General features: G+C 39.7%; 1 protein-coding gene across 1 annotated transcript in view; it reads left to right on the forward strand.

Moving 5' to 3' along the window:
- SPOCK1 (SPARC (osteonectin), cwcv and kazal like domains proteoglycan 1) overlaps positions 1-21,067 on the forward strand; it is a 366,435-nt gene that overhangs the window by 232,410 nt on the left and 112,958 nt on the right. The window contains exon 4 of the mRNA XM_031506078.3: positions 18,633-18,747. Within this exon, the coding sequence (XP_031361938.2) occupies positions 18,633-18,747 (115 nt within the window). The remainder of the gene's footprint in view (positions 1-18,632; positions 18,748-21,067) is intronic.

A 21,067-nucleotide genomic window follows, 5' to 3' on the forward strand; every position in this document is an offset into this window, starting at 1 on the left:
TTTTTCCCCTGTATGGATTGTTGCAATATCCTTAGGGTGTATCATCACAGCAGCAGGGATTCATCTGTCTACATTTCAGTGTCTGTTACTATGGATCTGATTGTCTGGATTCTGTTTCTCATTGGTACAGGCAAATAGATACTCCAGGGTGTACAGGGTGTAATTCAGCTCATATTCAGATTGCTGTCAAAAAACAAGTCAGAAGAGTGGCTGGGTTTTAGATGCCTACAGTGTGGGACTCTAATGTTAAATGAGATGGCTTCCCACCTGGTATGTTTATGTCTTGACATTTCCATATCAATATAATTTCCCAGCTGGTAGTTGTCAAACACTGGAGAACTATTGATTTTTTCAGATTTAAATAGAAGTGTGAATGAGTCAGATTTAAGTGATATAAATGTTTTCATTTCTTGTTTTACTTTCTCAAATGGAGCAACTTACACTTTTGTCCCTTTGAATTATACAGACTGCAAGGAGATGTGGAGCAGAATGTATTAAGGAATTGCATGAAATGGACACCAAGTGCTTTAGATTGCTTCAGCTACTAGAAAAAATGTTTTAGTTTGGAAGTGTGTTATTGAAATGGCAATTCCCCTCACCACAAGCAGCCCCTGCACAAGAAGCTCTGTGTCATTCCTCTCCTTATCACGGATTTCTCGAAGCAGGCCAAACACTTTGGATGAGAGCTTGAACTGGACATGTAGTCAACTCTCCTTGGTAATTATTACCTTTTAATGAAATGTAATCATTGCAATAGCTTAGGACCTTGAAAGCCAAATTCTGGCATCTTCTAATTGCTGCCTGCTACCATATATTCATGTATAGGACTCATACATCCTGGAGGGCCAAAAACTGGAGACTGTGGGCAAAAACATCTGCTCAGTTGAAACCTTCTCTTGTATCACATGCAAGTGAATGCCATAGAATCCAAGCTTGCCCTTTTTTCTTAAGCATAACCTCAGATGTACAACAAGAATATTCATAGTTGGTGTAATCTGTGCATTTCACCAGTACCTTACAGCAGCAGCATTTTGATTTCAGGACAAGACTTGAGAATATCCAATCAGTATATTTTTCCAGTTTTTTAGTTAGTGATATTCTAAGCAGTCTAAATGACCTGCTGCATTGGAAATCCAAATTTACAAAACTTACACAATTAGAAAACTGACCACAAGAATGTTAATTAGGGCCATAACCTGATTAATTGTTCAGGGCTGGCCAGACATCCTTAGAGCCTCTTCTAGTCTGAGTTGCTGGGAACTGAAAGTTCAGTCTGTAGTTATGAGGGACATCATTCTTTCTCTTGTACACCAAGATGACAAAATGCATATTCATTGACCAGACTACAGGTAGGATCATAAAATCACTTCAAGGGCTCTCAACACAGCGATCTGGCTTTACCTGCCACAGCTCACATCCATGCCAAGGTTCCCTGCCTTCTGTGCTTGATGCCTGCTTTGCAAACCCAGTTTTGTAACATCTCCCCATCTCCCCAGGTTCCTTCCCCAAGAGCTGGTGTGGCCACATCCTCTTAATGGAATTCTCCCTTCTACTGCATCAGCTCCTCTTCACATACTGCAATAGGAATCCCTTCAATAAATGCAGCTCATTCCTCTCATTTCCTCCTAGATTTCTTGGCAACCTGTTGATCATATGGATTTTCAGTGGTGTATTCCACTAATCAACTCGTTTTGGTACAACTTTCAGAACAGTAAATTCAAGGCTAAGAGTTGGTACTGTTTTATACATATTGTACCAAAATAAAATTCTAATTATTCTGCATATTCTTTAGATTCAAGATCCTATTTCTTCAGCTGAATAGAAATCTCTGGATATGTTAATGTAATCTTCAGACACCTGGTTAATTCAGTTTAAGTTACTGTCTGTAGCTGAACTTCTTAGCCCTTATCTGAAGCAGCATAGGGATGGTGTGCTGCTCATGGTGTCCTGCAGTGCAGAAAGGTTTATTCCGTTTCCAGGGACAACTCACACTTCTTTTCATCTGGATAGTGGACACATGGGCCTTTTGATTCCTAAGTGACTTGAGAAACAGCAGATTATAGATTTCACTAGATTGAGGTATTTAGTTACATCAGAAATAAATTGTTCTCCTACAGTCTGGAGAATTAAGGTTATACTGAGTTGTAGATTCTGTTTCTTGACTTTGTGCTGTTTGCAGGGCCAGCTAGGAACTGTAATCTCATTTATGTTTGTTCCCTCTTGGAAAAGCAACTTGGTAGGTGCTAATTAATGAAATTCCACTCACACACATTCCCACCACACCCACCCAAATTAAATGCCAGCATAGATCCCAGGTCAATATTTCAAGGCAGTGCTGATGAGATAGGATGTCAAGTTATAATAAAAGATTGTGTTGGTAAGTAAATTTAGCACTTACTCACTCCAACTGACAAAACTGGGGAACAACTAGATTTTCAGAAAGTTAATTGGATATTGAATCCTGTGAGTTGTTTTAAGTAAGATGAGCACGCCTCAAAGCAGAGGATACAGCCTAGAGTTAAATGCTGGCTGCAAACTGAATTAGCAAATGGGATCTGGGCAAAACTCTAGAGGGGAAAATTAGGATTATTTTATGCCATCAAGCAGACAACCTGTGGTTAAAGTACCAAAACATATTGACATACTGAGAAACAGCATTTATGGGGTACTTCAGTTGCCTTTGCAAGCTCACAAGTAATGTGTGTGCTACAGATAGGAGTGAGGTCAGTGAGCCCACAGAAGACCTAACAGTCAGAAAGAATCTCTGGTGTTCTGTCTCTTAATACTTCTCTGTCTCTCTCATGCATTTCCAAAAGCATTAGCCAATTGATATTTTTTAGGTCTGGGGCTTTTTTTCCACTGGAAAATGCACAGTTGCCAGTACATGAAGCCTTCTGTTCTTCATGTAACATTAAGTGCTCCCTGGGGGCTGTTCATGTAGGAGTTCTCTGCTAAAGATTTGCCTCAGGAGTCTGTAATTCCTGCAAGAAGAGCACGTATCTTTATTTTAGAGTCATCACACTAGTTGATGCTCGCTCACATTCTGCTTCATTAACTGTTTCTCATTGGTTTCCTTCTCTTGCCAGCCCACTTAAGGCAGATCCCCAGTGTACCCCCATGAAAGCCTTTACCAGTTTCAGGCAGAAGACAGATGGCCTCATGCCCTATTCCCTCTCCTCTCTCTGTGATGTGCAAATTTTATCTGGGATACTTCTTTCAAATGTTACCAAAATAGTAAATGCACTCTTTCCTTTCTAATAAAACAAGCATTACTACTTGGTTTTATACTGGATGCAGAAAATTCTTGGTCCTAGAGAGGAAGAAACTTGACATGGGAGTGTGTGTGGACACACCTTGAAATGTCATTAATTGGCAGCAATACTCTGTTAAGAACTTTCTGTCTTTCCCCACTAAATCTGAGGCTGTGCTCTGCATTTGCATATTCTTACAATCTGACCTAGGACGGTTGATAATAGGCAAAATTAATCCCAAGGAAGTAGTAAAAGGAGTCTAGAAACCCTTAGGTGTTGATGGATAATGTAAATAAATGTGTAAGCTAATGTAACAAAGGGGCTTCCAGCTGATCTTCTTCTTGTGGAGGGCCTGAAGCTTCTGTTCTGATAGACAGCTGTGGGTTTCTTCATCTCCATGTGGGATAATTTCAGACACTATAATTCTGTGTTATATGGCAAATCCTCAACTGTGGTGTTGGACAAACTTGAACATCATTTGGAAGCTATGTGCATTATCTAGATGTTGGCAGTCATGTGATGCTTTTATGATTTCTTCTTCCTACATTGCTTGTGTACATGCACGTGTAGGAATGCACATTGTCATCTTTACATGAATTTGTGGGAACTGGTAAGTGAAGCCTGCAAAAAATCCCCTATTCTTCATTACTTAATTATCTGGTTGCAAGGCCCAGCATTCAGCAGTTCAAGCAAATAACAGAGATGTGAATTATTCATTATAGGAGAATGAAAGATTCTAGCTGTTCCAGTCTCCTCTTTTTGACAGCTCTATCAAGCATGAGATACAAAAATATTGGCACTATAACAGCATGCAGAGATGGGGTCATCGACCCAACCTGTCCCTACTGTTTGGTTTGTTTTTTTTCTTTTAAAACATAGTGGGAGCAGTGATATGTATTGCTCAGCTACCAGCTTTTTCATGGTGGCAAGAATGTTTGTGTCTACTGTTTTATTTCCATTTGTTCCTTTCTGGTGTGCACTTTTTTCTCAAATGTGTCAGCACTACAAGAAAGTATTTTAATCCTCTGAGTGACCAAGGCTACTGTGTAGATAAGCATCTTCCTACTTTTCTGTTGGTTCTATCTTATGAGTCATTTAGCAAACCCCATTTGAAAGGAGAAAGTGAAATCCGAATCCCAAAGAAGGCAAAGCTTCCACCAGTCTCTGATAGTGTCTGATGTTTCATCATTAGAAGATAAGCATCTGTAAAAATATGGCCATTTGCAAATTTGCACATTCTCTGATGGAGGCACTTAGTGCTTCCCATGCAGGTAATGGCTCTTCATGGATGATGACATTTCTATAGCAATTTTTAATTGTCAGTGAATGCCAGCAGAGGAAGTTGTGGATAAACAGCATATTAAAGGATCAGCACTCCAGCTGTAACACTCTGGGATTTTAAGCAGGATGAATACCTTATTTCAGATTACTCACAGAAAGAAGTAACTATATGTTCATTTTATTTCACTGCAAAAACCTGACAGTCCGCTGTCTGTAAAAATACACTTCACTTCTTTGTATTTGTATCATGAGCCTGCCAAGCTTCATCTGTTTGATTTCTCAAGGCTTCAAGGAAATAAGAAGGGTTAGTAAAGCCTTTTAGCTGCAGCCTTTTGGCTTTGTCCTGCTTCATTCTAAAGCCAAATGATCCAGAAATCGACCTGAAACGTAGTTAAGTGATGTGTAATTCAGACATGCTGACAAATTATCAGTAGGAGAACATGCTGAGTTTCAAATCATCCCGCATCCTGGGAGACTGCTAAATTAATTAGCTTGATAGGAAACTTTAGGAAGGAGCCACTGAGACAATCCACTGGAAGGAGGAAAGGATGTTTCTTTGGAAACAATGACATTGACAGTTTGACACTTCCTGAAGTGTTTGCCAAGCCCTTGAAAAAACCAATTATTAATGTCAGTGTGGCACCATCCAGTTCAGCAGACTGGGACCAGTAGTAAGGGCTACACACATGCACTAATGGGCACATCCCACATAGAATCTGCCGTTTTCAAGGAGCCCATTATGCCTAATAAATATCTTGGCTGTTATTGACTGTTCAACTCACATTAAAAAACCTCCTGTGGTAGTCTTCCTTTAGAGGGAAAAAAAAAATCAGGAAGATTTGTGGGCCATTTAAAAATCTATAGGGCATGAAATTGATACTGTCTGAGAAAGAGAGAAAGGAATTCCCTCATTAGGTCTTGCACATTAGTACAATGGCTGTTACTGTAGTTTAATCTGAGGTTTTGTGATATTTCCTCATAACTCATTTGTACCAGGCGTGCACGTGGAATAATACACTAAAATCCTGATATTTCTTTTAATTATATTTTTTTAATGTATTTACTTTTTTTTTATATATGTTCTGTCTAATCAAGGGATAGTTAAAGTGAGTAGCTGAATTAAATACCCTGAACTGAAATGCTGACTCCCTGCATCCAAATTGTGATGCACAACAAAGGCTCTCAAGAGAATTACAAGGGCAGAATTACACTTTCACTGTGTTGTTGATGAACTTAATGGTACCCAGCACTGAGGCTGCCTCTGTGGCAGCAGCTGAAGCTGATGTGCCAGTGTTTCTTGTGATGGAGTCGACCGGACTGGAACTTAACTGCTGCTTGGGGTTATTAGTTCGTACAGCTGTTCCCCACCTCTGGATCTCAGGAAAGTTACTTTAATATCCCAGGTGTTGGAAAAGGGTCAGAGCACAGATCATGAAGCTCTCAGTTATTTTTTTTCCCTTCTGCACTCCTGGCATGCCCAGATTGTATTCAGTCTTTGCTCTGATGTGACTTCGAGTGGATGAAAATTTGGAGTTAGGCTTTCTGTCAGCATCTATATCCTGGAAAGTGCTGTGACATCAGCTGGAAAATGATCTTGCCCAAATTATAAATGCAAATTCAGTATTCATGTCAGACAAACACATTTTCTCTGAACAGATTTTAATGTTTGACTATGGCAAAATCAAGCTAAACTCATTTTCCAGTTCAGTGTCAGCCCAAATATCACAGGGACTTATTGCAAACCCTATGGAGTAGGGAGGAGGAATCAGAACTGAACAGAGATATGAGATATGTCCTCACTGAGAGTCTTTCTTACTGAACACCTTGCTCCAGCCTCTTCTGGAAGTACAGAAGACCTCTTTGTAGTGAAGTATTAAAATGGCAATTCACTGATTAAAATAAAATAGAAATATATTCTACAAGAGAAGCAGTGGAATGGATAAATTGTGCTGCAACGAAATTTATGTTTTCTCAGCATCATAGCAGATTTATATAGATGGAAATTTTTCATCTCCTTAATACTAAAGTCACAATTGTTCTGTTTCTGTTTCTAATTGGCATTTTTTGATAAGGGTCTTGTTTGGAACTGAAAAGTATTTGGGGCAGTGCCTCCAGATATGTCTAGAGATAGATCAAACAAGTTGACTCTGGAAATACAATATATATTTCCTGAAAGACAGTAAACCCCAGTTTCCAATTCCATTGTTACTTTGTGTTTAAATTATTCACCCTTACTAATACATACAGTTTCTTTTTATTAAAACTCTGTTTTATCTTGGTTCTAATAAAAAAATAACATGTACATCAGGAACCCTGAATTATTCAGTCTGACTTCATAACTCAGGGAGTTTATTCTTTACCAAGGCACTTCTTGCCTAGGTGTTCCAGAAATCAAGAAATTCTCTTATGAACAGTTGTTCCTCTGTTGTAGAAGTCAATTTTAGCTACCATGCTGAGTGCAAGGTTACAGTTTGCTGTTGTATTGCCTGAGGCAGCTTCAGCTCTTTCTCTGTAGGAAAAGGACAAAACAACATTGTAGTTATTCCACACAGTTACTCAGAAAAAGGACTGTTCAAACTTTAATTCTTCATAAAGGATCTTCTTTCAGAATTATTTTAGCTAAATATTGCCAAGAGAAAAAGCATTTCTTCTCTGTCAGATGATATCTTCATCAATGCATTTTTTTTTTTGAGAAACATAAAACATTTTAATTAAACTACGAATTCTTGATAAACTATGAATTCCTTGAAAGCCTTCTAAACATGGGGTTTATGTGCTTAAAAATTATTTTCACTTATCAAAAGACCTATCAAGATGCACTGCAATGCATTAATGAGACAAGAATTGTAGCATTTGTCAGAGAGCTATATAAAGACAACTTTGATTAGCAGCAGCTCTCTAGAAGTGATCTTTTGTTGTTAAAAATTAATTTTGATGTCTCAAAACCAAGGTAGGAACTTCAGGTTGTGTGAATTAAATGTTGGATTATGAGATGCCAGCAACTAAATTGTAGCAAGAAAAAAAAAAACTGTAGAAAGAATCCAATCTTAAGTTTTTTCCTTCTGTACATAAATTCTGCAGTGTGGTACAAGTCCTGTGATTTCATCTTTTCGTTGCTGTCATTCCACTCAACACTTCCAAACTGCAATGCTCTTCCTTGTGACCACTTTCTGTCTTCCAGCCCATTTTACAATCTGCTTTTTCCATTCCTGACGTTACCTGCTAATTTTACCCTTTCATCTCATTCTGTGCAGGAAAGTCACTGATCTCCTACTGTTTAGAGACTCTCAGTCTCAAAATTTCTACCTTTAACACAATTCTAGTAATTACTGATTAATTCCAGCAGAGTGGAGTTAATTTTTACAAAATGATTTTGTAATTTAGGAATTTTTCATCTTTATTTCTTTCACACTAGAGCTTCTCTCTTGCACTTGGGAGTGAGGAATGGTATAAGACATTGGTTTTCCCAGAACTTGTTTCTGTTAAACTCATGCTTGAAGAATTCTCTATGCTGTATTTATATTCACTATACTTTAGAACCAGGCAGGCTGGGTGTTCGTCCTTTCATTTATTTCCCATTTAAACCTCTTCCAGATATCAATTATATGACTAATTGATTATCCATAGAGAAGCTTCATCTTTTCCTGCTTAGGTAATTCCTCTCTGAAGCAATGAAAATTCCATTAGGCAACAATCTATTACACCAGTCAGCCCCAGCCAATTTCCACTTCTGATGTGTTTCCTGTTCCTAGATTAAGTACAAGCCATGTGCAGCAGCAGCAACACTCATTCATTCAGGGTATTTTTTATTCTGTCTGATGGCTAGAATCCCTATAACTTAATGATTCTAGTGGTTTCTTCTGACAATAAATTCTTTACCTGTAAGCATACAAATCTGTTATTTTTCCATTTCATCCCTAATCCAGAGGTGTTCATGGAACACTGCCCTTCTTGCAAGGTTTTCCACAGTGGTATCACCATGGCAGGAGGTGCTTCCACATCCATAGGACTGAAACTGCTGTTTTCATAATGAAATCACTCTTGAAAGGGCCTTTTATTTTAGTATTTGTTTTGCTCAGTGCACACTAAAACTAATGTAATATGGAAATCAATCTTGTGCTGGTGGAGAAGATGAAGTGTTTTTCCCACGTTTCCATGGAGACAATCAGGCTGCCATAAATGCACATTAAATGGCTCTTAGTTCTGCAGAGTTTGGCTGTTCTGAGACCATTCCCTTACAAGTCATTCTCAGGCTCCTGTTTTTGTGTTCTGTGATGCTTTCCAAGAGTCCCAGGCTGATTTCTAGACGCTGAGTTTTGGTATCTCCATTTTAAATGCTGAAAAAGATTCTGAGTCACAGAGTGACAAACTCATTTATCCCAAGGGATAAAAAAGGCAATGACAGAACAAGAAGGCAATGTAAGGGTGTCTCTTCCTTGCTGCCCCATTGACTAGGGACAGCCACTGCCCGTGCACTAAGGTGCTGAGGACACTAAGAAAAAGTTCAAATTTGGGAACTCTTCATTGACATGGTGTTTTAAAGAATGTTATCAGTGTTCTAGCTTATTCATTAAGTAGAAAATCACAGCAGCATAGAATGTTTTGGGATGGAAGGGACTTTAGAGATCATCCAATCCCCCACCTTATGCAGGGGATTCTTCCTCTACAGCGACTTGCTCCAAGCCCCATCCAGCCTGGCCTTGAACACTTCCTGGGACAAGCTTATAACCTCCATATGCAATAGCTGATAATGTCTGGAGCCAAATTCTGTTTCATTTATGCTAGAGAATAAGCATAGGAATTTAATGGGAAAAGTAGAGTTTTTCTCATTTCCAAAGCAGAATGTCTTAGCTCGTTTCACATGTAAATACAGGCATGTGGAGATAGGCAGCAGCCTGGCTGGGAATTGCTGTGACTGTAACAACATTGACATTCAGTCGACAAATAGAGCAACCTTGTCAGCCTTTCACAGAATTCGTATCCAGAATTTTTATTGCTTGCTTAGCTCTCTACAGTGCTCTGCTAGAAAAGAGTTGTAATTATGCATACTGAAATACTGATTTGTAAAACCAGTTTGGTCCTTATTTTTTACTATTTGCTGATGGAATCAGTATTAACAGTGATGCAGTTTTTCTTCTGCATTACCTCTAAAAACAAGCATTAAAAGATACACGTTGTTCATGCTTTGAAATGAGATTTAATGACAAAAAACGTATTGAATAATAAAATGTGATAGGTTAAATTATCTTCTCTCTGAAAAATACAAAGGAGTTATTGTTTCAGGGTTTTTTTCTAGTCATAGTTCACAGTATTAAACTTCATTATAGCTTTTAATTAGGGTTGGAAAAGGGTTCAATATCTTATGAGTTAGCTATCTGAATTAAATCATAGCAATTTTCTACCTATTATATTACTAGTTCAGTTGAAGTATAAATTCCAACAACTTCAGGAGTATTACAGAAGTGTTTCATAACATGCAATGCAAATTCTCTCCTGAGCACGTTAAAATATGTATTTTATTAATCTGAAAAAGGAATGGTGTATCTTTAATTATGCATGAATAATTTCAAATATTATTTTCTGAAGAAGGTATAACTTGGTTTGTTTTCATTGGCCTTGGAGTAAAATAATTTGTATTAAATGAAATCCCACTAAATAAATTATAATTCACTCCAGTGTAACAGAAAGCAGAAATAACCTAAGTCAGTTCACAGGAGAAATTATATCCAACATTTCAAACTTACCATAGAATTTTTAAGTCCAAGCATTCTGAAATCCCAAAGTTAAATTAAATATACTTTCTCCTTTTTAATTTATTTATGATGATATAGAGTCTTTTGTATGGCTTTGACATTATAAAAACCTTTCCAGTTTTTATTTTCAGTATTTTCCTAGCAGCAAAGAGAGTAAAATCTTTCAGGCTTTTGGAAAGAAGCAGATTTCTGTTCTGACACTGGGATCTGGAGGTTTAAGGGGATTGAGTGGTGTCACAGGACCCAGTTCCACAACAGATATGCAAAACACAGCCTCAGCCTCTTACAAAACTTAAATCTGACTGGGAATCCTTTGGCAAGGTGTTACCAGCCAGCTCGATCTGCCAGTCCAGAGCTCCCAGCCTGTCTCTTTCTTTTCCTCACACTCGTTTGCAAGGAAATGGAAAGTGAAAGTCCAGGGGAGCGTGTTCCATTCCCGATGAGGGCTGGCAGGGCGTGGAGCACCCAGGGGCACCAGGTCAGCGATGGCTCTCCTGATGGATGTCACAATGGCTCTCCTAAAGACTTTCCCAATGGGTGTCCTGATGGCTCTCCCAAAGGCTCTCCCAATGGCTGTCCCACTGGTTCTCCCAAAGACTTTCCCAAAGGCTGTCCTGATGGCTCTCCCAAAGGCTCTCCCAATGGCTGTCCCACTGGTTCTCCCAAAGACTTTCCCAAAGGCTGTCCTGATGGCTCTCCCAGTGCCTCTCCCAATAGCTCTCCAGTGGCTCTCCCAAAGACTTTCCCAAAGGCTCTCCCAGTGGCTCTCCCAATGGCTGTCTCAAAGACTCTCTCAATGGCTGTCCCAGTGCCTCTCCCAAAGACTCTCCCACTGGCACTTCTCTCTCTGCTGGGGCAGGGCGGAGAAAGGCCGGAGTGCTGGAGATCCCTGGAGAACCTGGGGACAAGGGCTGTGTCCTCCCTGTGTTGGTGGGAGGCCGCAGAGCTGAGCAGTGGAAGGAGAAGGTCGTGCTCAGCTCTGCTCCTCTCCTGAGGATCTCTCAGAGCACATCCTGCAGAGCTGGGCTCTCCCTGCAAGGCAGACGCTGAAGGTTCAGTGTTTCCTCCCGTTCCACCAACTGAAGATCAGAGCAGTGTTTTGAAGTTCTCACTTCCATCCCAGGAAGTTTGAAGCTAGACCACCTTGGGGTTTTGGGGACTCTAGTCCAAAAGCTGTAGAGCTGCTGTCATTAAACATCTGCCAAACCCCTCTGAGTCCCAGAGAATGGAATGATTTATACCCCACTGCTTCTTGGAATTAATAATTGAATGTAACATCTGACCAATATGTTTCTGTCAGGGGCCTTTTTTAAGGCTGTTTTGCCTCCAGCTCAGTGGGATATGCAGAAACACACCCTTTACAGGTACAGGTGCAAGCACAAATTGTCCCATGGTGGAATTGCCTGGAGCTGAGGGAGCATCGTGGCTGTACTCCATTGCACTGATGGCAGTGAGCCATCCTTGCATGTTGGGGAAACCTTTGCCTTGAGGGCAGGAGGGTTGTTTGTGAAAAGGGCACCTGCACTGAGGGTTGTGATTGATTATCACACCCACCAGTGGAAGCACATTTCCTATCTTCCAGTCCTGTCCTATTTCTCTTTTCTTTGCCTTTTTTTTTTTTTTTCCACTGCATTGGATTTCTGTATATTCTTCAGAAAATTTAATTTAAATACCAAGGGTTCTTATCCTTTTCTTCAGAAAGGAAATCTGCAGAGTCCTTTGAAGCATCTTCTGACTTGGATGGCCCTCAGCAATGTCAAAAGCAATTATATGTCGGTTATAAAAAGTGATTTTTAAAGTGTCTGTAAAAATTAAAATAGATGTTTCTCTGCACTGTATCAGCATCTTCAGCCACTCAGATGTTAGAGTGCTCCAAAACAAAGCAGTACAAAAATACTGCACAGGGATGGAGCAAATGCTGACAGTTTGAGATGTTATTGCCTAACTGCCTTGGGAAATTCCATTTATTGAAAATAATTCACATATGTGTTCGAAACATTCGGTAATTAATTTTCAGCTGAATTGATTTCTGTCTTCAAACTGCTGTGAGAGAGAGAGAGAGACTTAAATATCAGAGCTGGTGGTTGGAGGATATGTTGTCTCCTAAACTTGGGCATGGGCTAACACAAATTTTCTCCCTAATGAAGCTGAAAGATTTATGCCAAGATTTGCAGAAGCAGAATAAAACCATTGGTGTTATTGACATTTATATGGTGGGTGGGTCTTGTAATCTGTTGTTAAATAACACTTTGTAAGACCAGAATTATTAACAAAAGTATCAAGTCTGAGAATAAATGTTACACTTAACTCCAACAAAGAACAAAGTCTTCTGAATGGCAACAAAAGCCTGAAATTCCATCGAGGGCTTCCTGGGACATCTTGTCCATTCAAGGGGATTGGAGTAGTCCCATTGCACCTGGATGGAGCCCCAGTGACAGTCTGACCCCAGCCCATGGATTGGTTTCAAGTTTACCACTAGAGCACTGGAAACTTACCATGCCTTCACAGAGAAGTGCTCTTTAAATTAATATGTATTACCATGTTCGCCTTAGAAAAAACAGCATAAATTCATCATAAAGCTGATGAAGCTCTGACTCTGATGGGAAGGTTGTGCTGTACTTCAAATAATCAAAATGTCCAAGCAAAAGCTGATCTTAGCCAGGATGTGCTGGAAGCATGTCCTTTCCGTCACAAAAATCAAGAGCAGCTTGTAGGAATTTTTATTAACATGTTCCAGCTGGCATAATGGCTCCTTCACATTTGCTCTATGATGGTTTTCATGGAAGCATAGAATTAAATTCCTCCAAGGCACTACTCAGCTGCCTCAGCCACTTTGGTCCTCACTCTGCTGGAAGTGGACACATGATGCTGACCTGAAACCTTCCCTCCTGGATCTGCAGGTTGACAATAGATGCCATTTGAGCTTCATGCTGAGAGGGGAGGAAGAGTCAGAGCCTTCTGTCCCCTGCCTGCCCAGACCTGTTCATTCACAGCTTTCCCATTCCTGCCTGTGCCTTCCCTGCCCATTTCCTGGCCCTTACAGGAAAGCTGTGCTTTCCTTCTCCTGCCTGCTTGTGAAGTGTAGCTGGAATCAAGTAACACATCGTGATATTGAAATGCACACATATAATGTAATGCATCATTAAGTGACTTAGTTTTATTATTGATCTCTTTTGTATTAAAATACACACTAGGATCTTTGCATTGAAGACAGCAGGTCTCATTTTCATTTCATCATACCTCTCCAGCAGATGTTCTTTTCTTGTGTAGTTAGAACAGTTCCAAGGTGATTGCATAAAAGCAACTGCTCTTGACATTGCATTATGCTGGAGTATTTTGTCATTGAGTGATCATAGTACTTATTGGCAGGCAATTTTAAATACAAACCCCCTCAATATTTACATAAAACTGTCTCTTTTTGATCATGCAGTTCATTTCAGCTTCACTAAACAGCTACATTTTGAAAATACTCATCCCCCCTAAGGAATGGTCTTAAAAACAGAATCAAGCTCATAAATCTTGCTGTGAATTAGTTGTACAATTTCTGCAGGATTACACATCCATTGCTGTGAGACACTGAAAGTATTTATTTGTTATCACCCTTTTAAAGTCAAATGTGTGAAAAGCAAATTGGCTGTGTTGTGATTAACACGGTGACCCACTGGCACAACATATGGAATGACATCCTTACAGAGCAACTTCCCCTGTACTGCCATTGACTGAACTAAGATTTTCCTGCTAGTCATAAGTCTTTTTTTATTGTGGTAATAAATAAAAATGTGAAATGTAATAGAAAAGTATCTCAAACACTGTTGGTAGGCCTTTGTCCAAAACTGATGTATATTGCAAATCCACAGCTCTGATGAATGGTGCAAGGGAAAGTGTGTTCAGTCCATAAGGGAAAGTTCTCTGGTCTGCTGTGTGGAGCTGGGACAGAAAGAAATTTGGGATGCAGTTGGTGTTTGTAGACCTTTTGGTATTGGAAAGCAATGACACCATATCATTAGGAGGTTTTTAGGAGAATGATGCAATCTTGTAGTCCCAGGTGTTTACCAATTATTTTGGTCTCTCTCTGAGATTACCAGAGAAGATTTATCATTTTAAGAGAGAACTTAGGAGGTGACCCTGCATAATAAAAGCAAGACCAAAAAAAAAAAAAAAAAAAAAAAAGCCTACAGGACAAGAATTCTGCATCTCTATTTACTTCTTTCCTTGCACTGTCAATTTGAGAAAAGACTTCTCAGCTCTGAGTACCAGTACAGCTTCCCAGAAAGCAAATGCCAGCAACAGAAACCTGTGGATCTGTGGATGTGTGAGGAAGAGTGAGATTCATGACCCAAGATGAAATTTTTCTAATAGCCTACATTTTTCCAAGAAAAAAATCTTCTGAAAATTATATACTGAGATGTCCAGTACTATATTTCAGGCAGCTGCCTCCTGGCATGGATCCTTCCCTTGGAGACCCAGTATCGATGGGAAAATCTCAGAACAGGAAACCATGGAGCCTAGGCTCAAAGAACGATAGGGAGGATGGCTGAAGTTGGTTTTCATCAAAGAATTTCTGCCCAGTACTGACTGGACATATACCTTCCAACATAAATGTTGAATGAATGCTCAGCCACTCTAAAATTAGATTAATTAATCACATCAGTTTCACCTTCAGACTCAGCCTAAAGAAAAAGTGGGAACATGTTCACATCTCAAAGTCAGGTTTAAGGAATTTTTGTTATTACTGTGCAGCCAGAGCTGAATGCAGACTTCCCTGACATGAAGAAGGGATGGCTAAAGTAATATCTTCTTGTCACTTTATTTATTTATTTGTACTTTTATCTCTTAATTTTGAAAGAGTTCATACTCATTGCTTTAGGACAAAAAGAACTGTAATGACAAATATGTTTACTATGTTTCATCTTATTCCCAAGGGTGTGTTCTTCTTCCAATGATGAGCATCTGCTCCTAGTCATGTAGAAATCTGATTAACAAAGCATGATCTTTGATTAGCATATTTCAGAAATTGTTTCTTATTGCAAGCTCTCCTTAGGGCTTGTGTTGCTTAGCAGTGGAACAACCTTCCAAATGTATTTAACATGTTGAGGAACTTTGCAGACATATAAATCCCTACTTTGAACTTTTATGTCCATATTGATCATATATTCTGTGTAAGTGGGAAAAAAATCTCCAGAAATAACAATCCACATCATGGGGTTTTTGCTGTCTTCTGACAAAGTCCACACTTTGGCTTGTATTTAATAAACTTACGTTTTGAACTGCATGTAAGGGCTGCTTGCAATGAATAATAAATGATGCTTCTATTACGTGCTCCATTTAAGGGTTTCCATGAGGTTTTCCATCACTGGCCCTTGATGTTGGAGAAGCTTTTGATGCCATGGGTATTGAAACTAATGACAGTGAGGTTGAATGCCTGTGGGTGAGAATTGAGGAGAGGCCAACGAGGCTGACATCCTCCTGGGAGTCTGTCATCATCCACCCAGCCAGGCACAAGAGGTGGACAACTTACTCTATAAGCAGCTGGAGAATGTTTCAGGATCACCAGCCCTTGTTCTTGTAGGTGACTTTAACCTACCAGACATCTGTTGGGAACTTAATACAGCAGAAAAGAGGCAGTCCAGGAAGTTTTAGTGTGTGTGGAGGACAAATTTTTGTCACAGCCCACCAGTCCACCAGTCCCAGTGAGGGACTGCATTAGACCTGTTGTTTGCAAATAGAGGTGGGCTGGTGGGAGATGTGGTGGTTGGAGATGCTTGGGGCACAGTGATCAAGAAATTGTAGAGTTCTTGGTATTTGGTGAAATCAGGAGGATTTATTGTCAACATTATTATTGTTCTCAGATTTTAGAAGCAAGTCAGCAAGGTATAGAAAGTTGAGGCCTGATTTGTAAGGAAATGGTGGCTAGGATTGCCAACCACATCTTTTCCCATTGCTTTCCTTCTGGTGATTATTCAACAGCGTTTTTTCTTTTAAGATAGACAATTTTTAAATTGCAAAATATTGAAAGTTGTGTTCCTTTTACCAGTAATGTACAGCATGATGCTCTTTCAGAACTGCATGCATTTTTATTGCCTTAGAAGACCTAAATAGCTCCTGGAATGGATTCACCAATTAGAATAAATTTTACTGTGAAAAAGTGCTAAGTATTTTAGCTGTGTATGATGACTCATAGAGCATGTGGGCCTAAATTTTGCTCCTTATTCATGCCAAACTAGTATTGACTTTCCAGGCTAAAGCTGCATCCCCACTCCTCAGGTTTTGGCTGATAGAACAGTGAGCAGACCAGGCTGTGCTCACCAGCAGCCCAGTGCTCCTGGCAGCTCTTAGCCCTGGGCTCCCAGCCAGTTTACTCAGTGATTTTTGTTGATGCAGCATTTTGCATCAAGGATGTGTCACCAGCAGAAGCAAACAACGTGCATGGGCTCCAGCAACAGGGCAAGGCCAGCTGCAGATGAGCAAAAGTTCTGGTCATTAAATTTGTGTGTGGTTATGACCTTGTAACTACCTCAGCCACCTAAACGATGATGTGGTGACCCTGCACGCTCCAGGTGGTGCTCACTCATTAAAAGCTTTGCAGAAGGAAGGTGTTTCACTGGTTTGCAGTTTGAGAATATCCAGGTAGACAGCCAGCTCAGGAAACTGTGGCTTGCCATTTAAATCCCTGTCAAAGATCTGCCTCAGTCCTTAACTCAGTCTCCAGTGAGAGTGAAGGAAGAGGATTAAGGAGGTGTCTCTCACTGTTTGTGTTCTGGGAATGTAAAGGGCAGGGAATCGGATACTTCTCATCTGTCTGGCTTAAAAAAGACACCAAAAGGCAGCAGCAAAACATCCCTGAAGAGCCTTGACAGCCTTTGGTCTTTCCAGTGGGACAGACTCTATCTCCTCAAACACTGCCTATGTATTTTCCTAATGGCAACACATTGAATGTTGCTGCCTTATTGTTTATGGTGTAGGAAACAGATGGTCTTTTCTCCTTCCTTGTTCACTTCACCTCTTCTATCAGTTTTAATGGTTTAAAAGAAAAAGCTTTTAACACTTTTGCTTTGTTTTTACGATTTCCCCCTGTCTTGCACCAAAGGCATTCCAGTAAATACATATGCACTAGTGAAGCTTAATTGGCCATCACAAATGTGAAATGGGTGTTAATGTGGCAGGAGCTTGTAGCTGTGGCTGTTTAACCCAGCAAAGAACAGCTGCAGCACTTCAGACCCGAAGGAAAACAGAAGAATCCTCTTCTTGTTGGAAATATATTTGCTCTCAGAGAAATCTGGTACATAGCAAACTGAAACTTCTTCTACTTCAAATAGTCTCCTTTGAAAGTTTCTCTGATTATTCACTAGGAATGGGAAATGGTTATCAGAAAAGGCAAGTAGGAGCTTCATACCATCCCCAAAATGAAACCAAGAGTTGCCCATTTCCAAGAATGGACCGAGATGTGAGGAGGTATGGGAGAGCAAAAATGGGATTTAAAGACATTGAAGAGGAACAGAAGTCAAATCCATGGCAACAGAATGTCCAAAAAGAGCTTCTCTAAAAATTACTTCTCAAACAAAAGTGAAAATTCTCTGTGTGACTGGTATGGCAGTGACTTTCTTCTGACATGTTCACATAACTATATTTTGAATACTTGTAATTCATTTTGGCAGAAAATATTGCTGATTTTTGGAAACCTTATTTTGTGGAAGAATGATTTTAGACAGATACCTTTCAAATGGGACAAGAGTCTGGGCATGTTTTCTCTGAGAAGGCATCATGCTGTCTAATCCCAGCTCTGACAGCACTGCTGGTGGTGCAGGTTGTTGTATGAAAGCCAGGATTATTTTGTTGTAGCTCTTCTACTCAAGTATTTTAAATACAGGAGATACTTAGCTGTAAAAATTTAAAAAATGATCTCTAAAAGTATTATACCTGTTTTACAGCAGCTGTGAAATTAAGTTTATTAGTACTCTACATTGTATCAGTTATTAGTTAGCTTCTAAAACACAGGTCATTTTGTTATTTGAGTACGTTTTATCCAAACATAGCTTTTCTGTGAAATAAGCAGCATGATTTAGATTGTTAAACCAGAACTTCATCCCAAAGTCTCATGTCTAATATTAATGTGAACACCAATTAGATCAGTGTTCAGTAATCAGTCTTTAAGCTCTCTATCTGTCTTTCCATGTAAACTTCTCTACTTCCCATGCAGCCTGAAAACAGCAGCACATACTATAAAATATCAAAGTATTTCTTCACTCACGTGTGGGAGTGTTTGTTCTAACCAGTTGTCATCTGCCTGTCGGGAGAGACTTCTGCGTGCATTTCTCACTTTCTTTTTGTAATGTTTGATGTCTTCCAGCCCTTGATCCATCCAAAGACCCCTGCCTGAAGGTGAAGTGCAGCCCCCACAAGGTGTGCGTCACCCACGACTACGAGACCGCGATTTGCGTGAGCCGCAAGCAGCTGGTGCACAGGTGAGGAAACCTCCCCTCGCCCGAGGCCTCTGTGTCTGTCACAGACATCCAGGGTGGGAGAACACATCAAATGAGAAAACTCCAAAATTAATATTTAAAAACCCATCATTTTACAACGTTTTTTAAAATTTTTACTTTGGTTAAAAAAAAAAAAAAAGACAGGTTTTATATTTATAACTGAGGCTATTTAAAAAAGATGACCCAGAACATGCTGCATCCTGTGGTGTGGATTGCAGAATTCTCTCCCAGTTCTCTCTCCCCAGAGAGCAGTAATTATGCATATTTTAAAAACTGAAAGCATGAAATATGAAAACACTGTTCCAGAAATATCTACAGTTCTGGTAACTTAATTAGAAGTAATTAACAGGAGATTAATAAAGATTTTTTAAAAAAATATATCAAAAGTCTGCTTAAATTTGCTAAAGAGCTGAAAAGTCTTGGTGGAATTTTGTAGAGCAGCTCCTTAAAAGTCTCAGACTGAAGATCAGATCAGATTGCTGAATGACTGAATTAAGAGCCAATGAACTAGCTGATATGTTACAAGGCCAGGATAAATTAGACCACAGAACTTCACAGTGAGAAGCTACAAATGGAAGAAAAGCCTACTGATCATGGGTTGAGATATGTTACAACCAAGAATTGAGACACTTATAAACAAATGTTGAGAAAAAAATTACTTTTGCCCTATTTTGGATGGAACATTAGTAGAAACAGTAGGGATACCAGAGTTGAGTATCTTCAGAGCATGAATCAAAACCCAGAATTAAACTGGAGGAATCAGCTCCTCCACTTGCCAACAGATATATAACAGAATAAATTGTGTATTGCTGTAATGAGCAACTCTGAATGCTTGGTCTGCACTTTAAGGAGAATACATTGTCTTGCTTTCTTTATCTTTGAGTGATAAATCTAGGGATTGTTCTGCAGTTTCTCTCTCTGTTTAGTATGGAAGAAAAAATTTGCCTGTAACACAGCTCAGGTCCCCAAATGTGGTTGGCAGCCAATATTGTAGTTCAGCAACTGTTTAAGGCAAACTAAATTCAAGATGATCTGATTACCATGTACTACATCTCATCTTATCTCACTGTCGCTTGGTTGAGGAAGCTAACCCTGTAAGATAAATTTGTCTTTGATTGATAATACAAAGTTAATGGTGCAATGTGCATGAGGCCATGTGTTCAGTATTTGGTTTTCAGTATGGAATGATCCCTGGAAGGAAGTTAGGAGCCTGCTATGTGCAGTGCTTACACTCCAATGGGATTTTTGGCATTATGCAGCTTATCTTTCCTAGTGAGGATGGATTGAAACGTGGTTTAAATCCTTGCATTATACAGTAGTCCTTGTGATATATAGATATAGATGGGCCAAATGCTATCTGAGCTATTTCCAGTATTTAACGTCTCCAAAGTACTCAAAATGTTCAGAGGAATGGTGCAAAGGAATTGAATATCCTTTTTTTGCAGAAAGCAGGCTGTGTTTCATGTGATCTCTCTATGATTCCTCCACTGCCTGCAGCTGTTTCAGCAAACCTTTGAGTAGCACGGTGACTATGGAGATGAATTGAAAAGTATTGAAAACTTACTTTGAAAATTCTCCAAACAATTTCCAGCAAGTTTTGCAATGCTGAAAGAACTACTGCTGATATGTGACAGTGGCACATATAACCCCACAGTGGCTTTATTCTCCATGTACCCATCTACCCTGGCATCAGAGGATACACAGATCAGGGAGGCAAGTAACCAGGGGAAATTGTTGATTTGAATCAGTGGAGTGACAGCCCCTGAAGGTTTTCATCTTCAGTTCCACAGCATTCTGGTTTTTTCTGTGCCTGAGCTGAATACTGCTGTACATCTGACTCCAGTCATATTAAATGCTGTGCTAATCAGGAGTAAACACATTAAAAGGGGTGGAGCTGCACCTATGTAAAACCAGCAAAAATCTGATTATATTAGTGTGGGCACATGTAGTAACAATTACCAAATAACACGGTGCAGTTGTGATTGTTTTGCACATCCATGGTGCTTTTGGGTGTGCTCAGGAGGATTTTCCATTTCATGCATCATTATCAACTTGCTGCAGTGGCTTTACACAGGATGTTGGCTCAGCAAAATGTAATGGAGAGCAACACCTTTATTATTGCTGAGCCTTCCAGACAGAGCTGTGCTGGTTTGTGTCCCCCAGTGCCTGCCTGGCTGGAGAGCTGTGGTTTTCCAGGCATAGTGTGCTGCAAACTCTGAAATCACCAGTGCCAGCACGATGCCATTCCCACTTCATTTGCTTTCTGCTGGAATGCCTGCTTTTTAAACCACTGCAGGAGCTC

The sequence above is a fragment of the Lonchura striata genome, chromosome 13 (genome assembly GCF_050655825.1).
Source record: "Lonchura striata isolate lonStrDom1 chromosome 13, ASM5065582v1, whole genome shotgun sequence".
NCBI lineage: Eukaryota > Metazoa > Chordata > Aves > Passeriformes > Estrildidae > Lonchura > Lonchura striata.